A 12,511-nucleotide genomic window follows, 5' to 3' on the forward strand; every position below is an offset into this window, starting at 1 on the left:
AAGAACGGAGGTCCACACAGTAACCATTAAAAAAATATAAAACAAATTTATTCAGGATAACTCAATTTTACCTAACCAAACTTGAAAACGTGTAGTCAGTAATGTAGTGTAGATATTGGGTGCTATGAAAATCAAAGCCAACTTAAACTACATGTACAAAAACTGAGGCATTAGCCTAACACAATATACAACACAATATACAACAACATAAAATCACGTTGGGAGCCTTCCAGAGAGGCCATCTTGAATATCCCAGTTTATCCCCATTCAGGGGAAGTCAGTCAGGTAATCAGGAAGTATCTGAAAAAAAACACAGGAAACAGACCAAAACAAAATAGGATCATACTGCTCAGGGCTCATTTTTTGGCAATTTTATGCCATACTATACTATGACGTTTTATTCCTTACAATACTGTGATGTGTTTATGAACTTTTATGCCTTAGTACACTATCATATTTTTTGACATTTTATGCCATACTATACTATGATGTTTTTGGGCTTTTTTATCCCTCACTATAATATGTTTTTAGACATTTTAGATACCTTAATATAGTATGACTTTTTGATGATATTTTTCAAGCCTTACTATACTACGACTTTTTTATGACTTTTTATCCCTTTTTATACGGATGAGCCCAGCTCATTTAGGAGCATAACCAAGAATGGAGGTCCACACAGGAAACGGGCCAAAACAAAATAGAATCATACTGCTCAGGGCCCTTTGATAACATTTTATGCCTTACTATACTATAACGTTTTTTGCCTTTTTTTTTCCTTACTATACTATGTCGTTTTATTCACTACCATACTATAACATTTTTGTATGACCTTTTATGCCTTAATATACTATGATGTTTTTTTGACGTTTTTATGCCATACTATACTATGTTGTTTTTGTTTTTTCTATGACGTTGTTATTACTTTTTATTCCTTATTATAATATTATATAGCTTATAATAATGTGATTTTTTTATGCCTCAATATACTATGACATTTCTTGATGTTTTTATGACATTTTATGCCTTACTATACTATGACGTTTATTTCCTTATTATACTATGACTATGACTATGCCTTATGTTACGACCCCAAGTTGGTCTAGGGGAAACGGGAGTAACATAAAAGTAGATGAACAATTTGAGGAGTCACAAGATTCAGGATTTTCAAGGTTTTCCAACCTGAGGCACAGTGTAATGTCAGGGAGAGCCAAAGCCAAAATAACAAACAGAATGATGATACTTAGAACAAAAAAAAAACTGAATCTGAAACAAACAAAATAAAAGGTTACAATACTGGCCTCCCTGACAATCTCAAAAAACAGGTGAAACAGTGGATTAAACACACAAATTGGCAGCTCTCCCTTACAAGCTTCTTGGCCGCTTCTTCTTAATCAAAAACTTAAATTTACCAAACAAAAAGTACTGGCGGGCACAGAAGGTGCATTCACAAATCACACAGATAGATAAGCAGGCAGGCAACAGGAAACATGGCAGAGAGAGGGAGTACAGTTCCTCAGTCTCTTATATAGCCCAGGTGAGTAATCAGCTGCAGTTCCACCAAAAATGAGGGAGGATCCAGGGGTGAGGCTTGCAGCACCTGCAGAGAAGCAAAAATTGTATCCCTACCTACAACACACAACTAGATTCGGGAATGGAGGGGGAATATAATAAATCAAATGTTTTTGTCACGTCATTTTGAGAAGGCTGTAGTCCATTGTGCCATTACCTTAATGCTCCGTGCTATGGCAGCAGAGTGCGACTCAAATGAACACAGCCACATTTTGGCTTTTGGATTTCCCCATACGCGGTCTCTCTAGTTTCAATTCTGTGGTCATCGAAAACCTAGAAGAAGGGAGAATAGCGACATGTAATTTATGAAATGGAAATAGACAAGAGGTAGAATAGGTTGTTGTGGTAATGAGAGAAATAGTGTAAAGTGTAGTGACAGAAAAAAGTTAGTACAAGCCAAATAGGTATTTTCAAACCTTTTATAATTTGAACTACAAATCTGAAAGGTCTCACATTTGGAAATATATATTTATTAAACACTTCTCTGGCTTAGCCTTTATTAACCATCATCTGCAGTGGAGCGCAATGTGTTCAGCAAGTGTGATATGCAGGATTCAGTCATTTAGTAAATTTGCACTGTGTGAATATTTACGAGCTAAAACAATGTATCACTACCTTGTGCTTTCCGGTCTTAAGACATGTTATTTTCCAATAAAATTTTAAAGATAACATCTGGTGTTCTCACATACAGTATCCTCTCCTGTAAAAGGAGGCCAGGCCAGCCATGACTCCTCCATCTTGTCTTCCCATCGTTGTTGCCATGACAATCGTGCACAGCGCTCCTGTCTCCTGAGAGACAGAGAGAAAGAAGAGAGAAAATGAAAAGACAGAGGGAAGGGAAGTAAAAAGAGAGGAAATGAAGGTAGAGGAATGAAATGTGATGATAACAGACAATGAGGAAGAGCAATTTAGAGTAGCTGAAGAGATAAAGAGAAGTGGATAATAAGACAATCTTATTAGTAGAGCAAGGACAAATGTTTACTCAACAAAATGGAACATTACTCATGTTGTACGCCCTCTAACAATGTATATTAAAAACCTTGAGGAATGTGTTCGCATATGTGGGCTCTTTGTAGTCTCACCAAGGCCACAGTTTCAGCAGTATATTAGAACACCGGGTCATTCATTGTGCCCATTTTCCTGAGTATTATTGAATCTTGGGCTCCGGTGCTGCTGCTCACCAGTGAAAGCAAGTGTTTGCATGTTTGATTTCTGAAATTCAATCTTTGTGAGAGTAGTTTTGGTCTTACCCACCCCTTTATCTCCAGTCCTTGCTTGTACACAAATTATACAAACTACTCAGCAGAAACAGTGATTGGGCATGTGCTCATATACTGCTGACTGATAATAAGATCGTGTTCTCTTAGAGTGTGTGTGTGTGTGTGTGTGCATTAGCATACTTCTTTGTAATTGTGCTAGTTGTTATGGGCATATTTCAGTGTCTACTGTAAAAGAAGTAGAGGAAGCAGCCTCCTCCACACTGATGCTCAGAGCTAAGTTAGGTCAGGATACAGCTGACAGCACTCTCTTTCACTTACAATTTGTTTACTTCCCCTTCATTTGAATGATAATGGACACAGTCTTAGTCATTCTGGTAAAAGGTTGCCTTGGGTAATAATAAAATCAGGCCTTTTAAGCCTGTGTTGTATTCTTAGTGATCAGTTCAGTCTTTTAAAATGGAGCAGCGTTCTGTTGAGCAGAGCTTTACCGTCATTCAGCAGCTTCAGCAGAGTAAAAAATATCAGGATTATGGCACCGCTGCATAATATAATACCGCTGCTGTGTGTATTTGTGAGTGTGTGTGTGTGTGTGCGCGCTAGTAAATGCAGCTTCTGTGTATAAATGAAAACTCACCTTCTTGCGTACCTGCCTGTGCTGATATTACATATGTATAACATGCATGCATATATGGATGCTTCTGCAGAGTTGCGTGTGTGCAGGAACATGCAATTCCTATATTTCTTTCACCGAGCCTCCGTTGCTCATAAATGTTACATCCAGCCAGATTCGATCAACTCCGAGTTACACGTATGCATCGGCATCACAATGCCTGAGTACGTTAAGCAGATTTAAAGACTGCATCATGAATGAAGATGCATTCACACCGTGCAGCTTGTAAATCAGTTGTTCTTGCTGACACAAGCCATAGTGGATTAATGTAGAGATGGGGTCAAACTACATCAATTTCTTGAATCTTAATTCCCTTTCAGTTCCACACTCAAATTTATTAACCACATGGCTATAGTTAAATTCAATTTCTTTACACTTAATGCTAATTATGTTGACCTCGTCGCAAGTTTGAAAATTTTTGGAGGTTGTTTCAAAGTGAAAGGTTTCTGTCGGCCTTCTACACTGTGTAATTTAGGGTCCCAGGGTCACATAACCTGCTGTTGTAATGGGAAACACTTATTATTGACATCTGACCTTCTGATGTGTGTCCTTCCTGGGTAAGACAGACAGACAGACAGACAGACAGACAGACACACACACACACACACACACACACACACACACACACACACACACACACACACAAAAACATTCATCACAACGTCAGCACCTGAGATGTTCCACTTGCTCCAGTAACTGGCACCCTGTAATCTAAGAGAGAGAGAGAGAGAGAGAGGGAGGGAAAACAGAGGATAAATTATGAATCATGTAGAGAGAGGGGCTTTGCAGCAACAGAGAGTTTTAACATTTAATGATTTTTTGCCAATGCAGCAGAAAGAACCTAAGATGGATGCTTGCATGTTGTTGCATGTGTTAATGTCGCTTGAACCTTCCATTAATACCTCCAGTAGGTTTTTCCCTGTGCATGCTGGGTAGGAAATAATGTCTCTTCATCGGTCTCAATAGCAGAAATGAAGGCGAATGAGGCTGTAATGGATCAAAGGTTGGGAATTAATGTAAATGTGGTGTACTGTTGCTGCTGCTCGCTCCTCATATTTAACAAAGTAGACTGCTGCCAGTGTATACAGAACTACTTGATTGCCTTGGCAACAGTAACTTTGTCCCAATCCTGCCTCATGTTGTTCGCACATTCATTTATCTATTTTTGTCTCAACATACTGTTGTGAGTGGCAGGAAAAACAGCTTCAGGAAGGGAAAGGAAATTTCTTGGAAAGCAGTGCATTCTCTCCATGTGTGTGGTAAATAATCAGGTTGAGTCTGAATGAATGGCGTGGTGTTAATACTGTATGTGTGATGTAGAGAAACCTACACAATGAATGAACTCCTGGGTTGTGATGAAGGTGGACAAAAAAATGAGTTAATTGGGAATGTGGATTATTCCCTACACTGGTATGCTGTGAATCCTCTCCCCTGACAACTGGCTCCAAGTATTAATATTTCATTAGCACAAATGAGATTGATCTTCTTTGGTGACTCGCTACAGTATGTTAACTGGTATATAAGAGAGAGGGAGATAGAGACAGATAGAGGGAGAGCAAGATACAGTGTATGGAAGAAGAAGAGGGGGAGGGAACAAGGGGGAAAAAAAAGGGCAGGGAGAGAAGATCTCAATGTAAGCCTTGAGCAAAGCAGAGGAGTGGAGAGGAGAGGAAACTGCTCAAGTTACTCAGAAGATGTGCATTGTAAGGCAGAAGCTCAGGCTTTCCTTTGATATGAAGCTCAAGCTGTTGAGCTCCTTCTCAGTTGAGATTCTGCCGGAGAGGTTGTGCTGGAGACAGCTGGCGAGCAGGCTGGGGGGGAACCTGTAGCTTGGACCAGCAGTCCGGGCTGCAGCATCAGTCAGCCTGTCTAATGCAGATAGATCAGGTGCTCCTCTTCTAATAGCACGGGTGAGAGCGCCGAGTGGAGCGGGATACAGCACGGGGGGGAGATCACTTAGATTAGCGAGCAGCCTAGCGCAGTGTGTTGCTCAGAGAGAGAAAGCAACAGAGAGGAGGAGGTGGAAGGGAGAGAGAGCTGGGCCAGTTGCGTTCTGCTCTGCAGCAGGAGCCAAGGGTCCATCCGTTCGTCCTGGGGAGTTTTTGATCAGAGGGGACAAGGGAAGAGCACCGCAGGTCATTAATGCTCTCTCTGTCTCTCTGCCGATGTTTTGCAGGAGTGGTACCAGCCAAGAGGAGTCCGAAGCTGGTGGTGAGTACTATGATCTTCAGCTCTTTTGTGTGTGTGTGCATGTACGCTCTACTGAGTGAAAGGAGCGCTATTTAAAGAACAAAAGACACAGAGATATGATATCTAACTCTTGCTCTACTAGTCTGCACCCAGAGCTTCAGAAATCTTCCCATTTTATCCTGCTGTCACTGTTCCTCTTGACTTCTTTCACAGTCTGCCACTTTGACTTTTGCTAAATTCTTCTTTCTTTTTGATCGTTTTCCTTTTCCTTCTCTTGCCTGTGTTGCAATTTCTTTGTTTTACATCCTCTCTCTTTCGCTCTACATCCCTCCGCTCCTGCCACGCTGCCATCCTGTGACTGATTAAGCTTAGCCTAGGCAGAACAGTGTAACAGTGACCAGCTGTTGAAGAGGGCAGACAGCCACAGCTGAGGGATGATGGGAGAGAGAGGCATGAAGCAAAAATGGGAGTAAGGGATGAGGATGAGAGAGGGGAAGACCATTGTGGAGATGGTTTGTCTAACAGCAGTTAGTCACTATGATAGCCCACAGATACAGAGGACGCACAGAGGCTAACAGACAGGGAGATGGGCGCAATGATGACAGAGGGGGCTGGAAGCAAAGAAGAGGGAGATTGGGAAAGCTGGAGGAGATATTGCAACAGATTGCAATGTGACTCGTAGTTGTGATGGATAAGAGAGGAATGGGGAAAGAGGGGAGAAAGACCGGATCTGTGAGTAGCGTGGGGGGTCTCTCAGTTGCAGTTATTCAGGAGTTTAAAGAGCAAACGCCCTCTCATTTTTACGACTCATCTCAACTGATAAAAAAATCAATACAGGCTCAGAAGAGATGCCAGTGCAGCTTTAAATTACTGTCACCCTATTTCACCCTTGGAGAGCCGGCGAGTTATAGTAGAAGGACGTTTCCTCTGGACAGGCTCGTCCAAGGTCAGTAATGGGTTCAACTCCCACCACTGGAGTGTAAAAAAAAAAAAAAAACACAAAAAAAAACCTTGTCCTGTGTCTCTTGATCAACATTAAAAGCCCTTCCCTCAACTGGCTGGATATTTGGATTAGGATTAGTTTGAAATGGTATCAGTCAGAGCTGGGGTTGTCACCTATTCAGGTCACATGGCGCGATGGATGGAGGAGGGGTGGGTGCTTTTAGGGGGTCGGGTGGGACCAATAGTGGTCTTGCCTGACTGTCACTTTGGATTAGCTTTCCACTGAGGAAAAGCCAGTTTTTCCCTCTCTGTGTTGTCAGTGAAATGTCACGCTGCATGCGACTTCGTGTCAACCCAGAACAACCATTTTGCCTCCAGTTCAGAATCTAAATAGATGCTCACAGTAAACTCCCATATGCAAGAGAGACTGTGCTGTCTCAACCCATTAAGCAAGTCTCCAGTGATCAAATTCTGCATGGCTGTTGTCCTCATTAAGAAGCATTACTGGGATATTTAACCCTTCATCTCGTTCGGTGTGATGAGTGAGACAGTGGGAGACAGTGCCATGACTTCTCTATCATTTCATGCACTCGTCTATTATTCACATCAGACAGAAAATGATTCAGTTGTTTTTAGTGCTTTCTCACTGTCAGTAATTACATTTTCTCAGTGAGGCTATTTTTCATAAAAGGTTTTATAATGTTCATCAGCAAAAAATAATTATGGTAATATGTATATCGAGTGGTTGTAGACTCAGAATACAAAGATGACAGAAAAGTACCTCGCAGAACAATAATAGGCCATAAAAAAATCATGGTGTTTTATATATTGTCCAAGCAGAACCAAAAATAGCACTGCATTAGAACAACGCAGGGGGCTTTATTAGTGAGGGTGTGTGTATTCAGGCAGTAGACACAATGATTCAGTTGGTCCAGTTCAACTCTCAGATCTGTGAAGTTGAAGGCAAAACTTTCACAGCTATTCAAAAGCAATCACAACGGCAGTTATTTTATCTTTCGTTGCAATAACCACAAGGTAAACAGGGCTGTCACTTTTTATTCAAAATGCAAACATTAGTTCAAATGTAGGCAAAAATCAAATATGTAAACTGAAATGACCTGTGTGAATTCTAATATTACAGTCCACTACAGTCTAAGGTTACTCTGGAACATTTGAACTAATTTGCTTTTTAGTCCAATTTGACCTATTGCATGCCCTGTTGACCTACCATGAAACTAAGCAATGAGTAAAAATGAAGGAAGACACTAGCAAGCAAAGCCATGCTGTTCGGATAATCTCCAGACCAAAGTATCTGAGAAGCAGTGTGTGGAAGTATGTTGGCTTCTTCACTGTCAATGGCAAAATTACAAAGATAAGGCTGCTTGTGAATTATGTTCCAAAACAAATCAGGTGCCAGTTTGAATTTGTCCAAACTTGATTTTTCTTTTTGAAAAAGTAACACCACAAAGTAATCTAACAGGAATTTTGCCCGTTCACGTATTTGCCCGTTCACTACGGTGTTTCGCCATTTGATGCTGTAATTCAGCAAAAAATCTAGCCAATTTCTTTGCTGGTCTTTTGTCAAAGTCTGTTTCCCCTTCGATTAGTGTTTCCCCTCTTGTTAAAATAGTGTTCCCGTAGCGCCCCCATCAGTGGTTGGGGTTTGGGCTCATGTTATGTTGTGGCAGAAATAACAGGTGAGGGTTAGCGCAGCGTTGGGGTGCAGTTAAGCAGCTCATAAGATGACTGTTTGGGGTTAGGGTTAATGTTTGGTTCAGATTTAGGGGAACAGTCTTCGACACCACACCGGAACCGCTACATTGGCATCCTCGGTGTGTGGTGAGACCGGCCTCATTCAAATGAATGAGGTGTTTTTCATGCACAGTGAATATTTTCAGCGTTGAATTGTTTTCTTTTTAATTCAATGTTTAAACTGTGTATTATTTAAAGCAATGTCAGTTAACCAAGCAGCATTTTAATCGTCACAACACTTCACTCCTACTCACCAGGATTCTTCTCTGCTGTTGAGATTTTACAGCTTGGATTTCAAAACTGATTTTACACATTTCTGCCTCAATTGAAGTCAACCTTTTCATGGACTGGACCTTGTGCAATAAACAAAGATTCATGGGATTTATAAAGGCAATATCTTTATTCACTAAAATTCCCTCACATTTCACGTCTTTGTCTGGCAACCATGGAAACCAAGTCATTTCTCCTCACACTCCTGCAGACGTTTTAGTGAGAGATGTTCTACTGCAATGTCTAAAAAAGATGACCTTGGTTGCTTTTTCTTTCTTTGTCCTCCATCAACACTTTTCTCACTCATCTCTTTTCCACTCTATCTCGCCCTTATCACTGACTCACTTATCACTCTCACTTTTTTTCTCCTCTGTCTGCCCTCTACCTCCATCTCCTGCTTATATCCACCCCCATCCTTCACACACACATACACCTCTCTCTATTTTCTGTCCACCCAGCACCAGTTAGAGAGGAAAGACAGCCAGAGCAGCTCCCAGCACAGTGTGTGCAGCCATCGCAGCACCCACACCGATTCTCCCAGCCACCCACCCTCTGCCATGCCCAGTGAGGCTGTGGCTCCCACTCCTGCTGCCCCCACCCAGCCTCTGCCAGGCCTGCCCCCTCAGGACCCTGCAGATGGCACCCTCACCCTTCAGAAGAAACCAGACCCCTTTAAGATCTGGGCGCAGTCCAGGAGCATGTACGAGAGCCGACGTGAGTAGAATCCAGTTCTATCTTATTTTAAGAATTTGAAGGTTTTGCTGACTTAAGAGTTTAAGAGCGTTTAACCTTCTGAACGTGTGAATGTGTTCTGTCGTTCTGTTATTTCTTCTGCATTTATAGTAAGCTCTTTGTGTTTTTTTAAAAGGTCTACTGAATGGTTTTGGGATTAGACATAGAGGTCAGGCGAAATGTGTTTCAACAGATAACTGCTAGGCTGATTTCTTTGAACTATAATATCCACTGATTGAATAGTCAGACCCTTTTTGATGAAGTGAAAACTTCACTGTTCACTGTTCAGTGTGATGACCACAGGGCACATCTTTCTCTTTGTGTGTGCATGTGCGTCTGTTAATGCCTTTTTTTGTTGTTTGCCAAACAATTGTGTGCTTACGGAGTTTAACTTATCTAGTGACAAAAGGTGCATTCAAAGCACACAAGTTCTTGCTGATGAGTGGTGTGTGTGTGTGTGTGTGTGTGTGTGTGTGTGTGTGTGGGCGTGTGCGTGTGTGAGAGAGAGAGAGAGAGAGTCATACACACACACAGTTTTTTGCCAGCATTCCTACTGAAAGGAATACAAAGAACAGCACGTACTGTATGCGTGCACTTTACTGCACAGCATCAAGTATGGAGGGACAACCAACAGTTCACCTTTTAAACCACTTTGCTTTGAAGTTTAAAACTGACCACACTGACATTATCAGCAGCCAAACAGCTTGTCTCACACACTGTTTAGTCACTGGAACTACAGAGTATCCAAAACACAAAACTGGAACACCAAAAAGTAGGCAGCCTCTCTGTAAAACTCCTCAATATCATTTGCAGTCATGGCCTATTCTTGCATTATTCATAGGGAACCACAGTAAGGGTGTCGAACCACTTATTTTCTGAGGAGATTCTGAGAGGGAGGATGGATCCTCCAATATAACTGGCTCACTCTCCTCTTCTGGCTGAATTACATCTTTCAGACCTCCTGTACTCGTACTGGTGGTGATAATTAAGAGGAGACTAGGTCTCTATATGCTGTGAAATACGATTCTATGCTGTAAAAGATTTCATTGTGATTGTAGAGAGGTAATCTCTATGGGAGGACTGCTGTGTTAGTTTGTTGCACACTTGTGACTGTTGCAAGCCAGACGTGCGGGTCGTGCTCACGCCGTGCGTTGCAGTGTTGGTTAATAATCATGGCTGCCTGTAGAATCTAGGACTGCTGCTGATTAAATATTAACTGGGCCCGTAGAGGGCTGCTTTAAGCTGCGGCTGATTGGTATATCTGTTTGATAACCCCTGAAGGAGCTGCAGCCCCTTTTTGTGTCAGAGGGGGAGGAGGGGGAGACACAATGAAACAAGAAAGGGAGAATGAGACAAAGAATGACAAAGAGGCCCAGATTCTGGGTCTGTATTTTCATGTGTATTCATGTGCATGCTGCCACATACACTCTTGAATTTGTGAGTAGTTGCATCCATGCATCCAATGAGTGGCACTAGAAGAGCAATGTTTCAGTGTCAGGGCAGTATGACTGAAAGGTGAGCCTTTTGGGAATTTTGCTTCCCTCAACGCTACATGTCACCTGTCCCATGATGCAGCACACAGCTGCTCCTCTTACTGTTAGTTTACTTTGATCACTACTCTATAGACACAGGTCAGCAGAGGGTTAATTACAAGTCTAGCCGCAGCAGTTTAAATCACACTGAGCGAGTTATCGGGGGAACCGTAGAGCTCAAGCTAATGGGTTCACTACTAGCCTTGCGTGGCAGGCGTGCAGACAGCAGGCAGTGCAGGAAGAAATGGCCTGCGCCTCCTGTGCGGACTGGCCCTGTGGGCTGAACAGACTGACACCAAATTGCCTGTGTCCTCCTCCACAGTCTGCTCTGTCCATGGCGAGATGCAAGTGTGTGTGTGTGTGTGTGTGTGTGTGTGTGAGAGAGATTGTAAGCAGGAGAAAGATGCTTCAAATTGATGCGTGTAAGAATGGTTTGGTTATAAATTTAGGCCAATAATAGGGATCAACATTGAGTAACATTTCCGATTGCAGTATGACAAGGTCACAGCATGAGACTTTGTAGCCTAGTTTGTGGTCTCCACATGAGAACAAGAAGCCAATCTGCTCAACCAGGCAGGGCTGAGGCGAGGCAAGGAACAGCTGTTGATCTTGCCCGCTCTCATTCCGACACTAATAGAAAAGCAAATACCTTATTGATCAGCGATAACACAACTGGACATGGATTTGTTATAATTAGACAAAACGGGACTGAACTTGTTGATTAGAGAGCAAGCATTCACTGATTAGCCGACAAAGATGTTAATCAGTCAGGTCTATGGGCGGTTTGGGGGTTGATTTCCATGGGGTCTTCTCACGGTTCCTCTCGTGTATTTCAGTGCCAGATTGCCAGGAGCAGGACATTTTCCTTTGGCGGAAGGATACAGGCTTCGGCTTTCGCATCCTGGGAGGAAATGAGCCCGGGGAGCCTGTAAGTATCCCCCCACCTTTGAATCTCATAGATTAAAGTATACATACACAATCTTACACCTCATCCATACTACTGCTGATCTCCGAATGCTCTGTCCTTCTTCTTAGTGTACTTGTTTTGTTGATTTTGTTTGTCTTTCCTTTTTCCTCCTGCTTTTCTGTTTAGTGCCACCTTTAAAACAAAGTAGCACAAACTCCTAACCCCTCACTCTCTCTCTAACTGGAGCTGTTGCTCTCTGGAGGATCATATAGACAGCTTGTTAAGAGAGGCAAAAAGCCTTACCCACCAATCCTTCTGGTTGTGCGCCATATATTTGTCTTAAAAGGAGGGAGTAAGAGGGGGAGTGGAAGGCAGATATTGAGGAACAGAGGGAAATAAAATAGCAGCAGGCTTCAGGTCTACCCCACAGGAGTTGGCGCTTGTTGTTTGTGCCAAAGACAGTAGTTGGGTGCTTGTTTCTGTCAGAGCTGTGTGTACACTCCCACACAATGCCTAAAGCACACAAGCTTCTGCATGGCCCCAGTAGGCTGCACTGGCCCTCTCGGTTTCTCAGAATGTCAGCCACAAACACCATAAAGTAATGCAACAATAGTCTCTGAAACGCTGCTGTGTTTAACAGACTCATTTAAAATGAGAAGGAGATAAGTCACACTGAGCCATAATTAGCCATAATATCATAACTATAAAGCATAATACAATCACGCAT

The 12,511-nt window shown here is 42.3% G+C and overlaps 1 protein-coding gene and 1 long non-coding RNA gene across 13 annotated transcripts in view; one reads left to right on the forward strand and one right to left on the reverse strand.

Moving 5' to 3' along the window:
* Positions 1-12,511, forward strand: part of LOC130175466 (membrane-associated guanylate kinase, WW and PDZ domain-containing protein 1-like) — a 109,158-nt gene that overhangs the window by 83,709 nt on the left and 12,938 nt on the right. For all 12 annotated transcript variants that reach the window (XM_056385982.1, XM_056385972.1, XM_056385974.1 and 9 more), the window contains 3 exons: positions 5,636-5,670; positions 9,072-9,327; positions 11,714-11,805. In XM_056385982.1, the coding sequence (XP_056241957.1) occupies positions 5,636-5,670; positions 9,072-9,327; positions 11,714-11,805 (383 nt within the window). The remainder of the gene's footprint in view (positions 1-5,635; positions 5,671-9,071; positions 9,328-11,713; positions 11,806-12,511) is intronic.
* Positions 57-12,511, reverse strand: part of LOC130175469 (uncharacterized) — a 45,211-nt gene continuing 32,756 nt past the window's right edge. The window contains exons 2-5 of the long non-coding RNA XR_008828740.1: positions 4,130-4,170; positions 2,259-2,358; positions 1,727-1,842; positions 57-1,597 (exon numbers count right to left, since the gene is read on the reverse strand). This is a non-coding gene — a long non-coding RNA (uncharacterized LOC130175469). The remainder of the gene's footprint in view (positions 1,598-1,726; positions 1,843-2,258; positions 2,359-4,129; positions 4,171-12,511) is intronic.

The sequence above is a fragment of the Seriola aureovittata genome, chromosome 9, assembly GCF_021018895.1.
Source record: "Seriola aureovittata isolate HTS-2021-v1 ecotype China chromosome 9, ASM2101889v1, whole genome shotgun sequence".
Taxonomy (NCBI): domain Eukaryota; kingdom Metazoa; phylum Chordata; class Actinopteri; order Carangiformes; family Carangidae; genus Seriola; species Seriola aureovittata.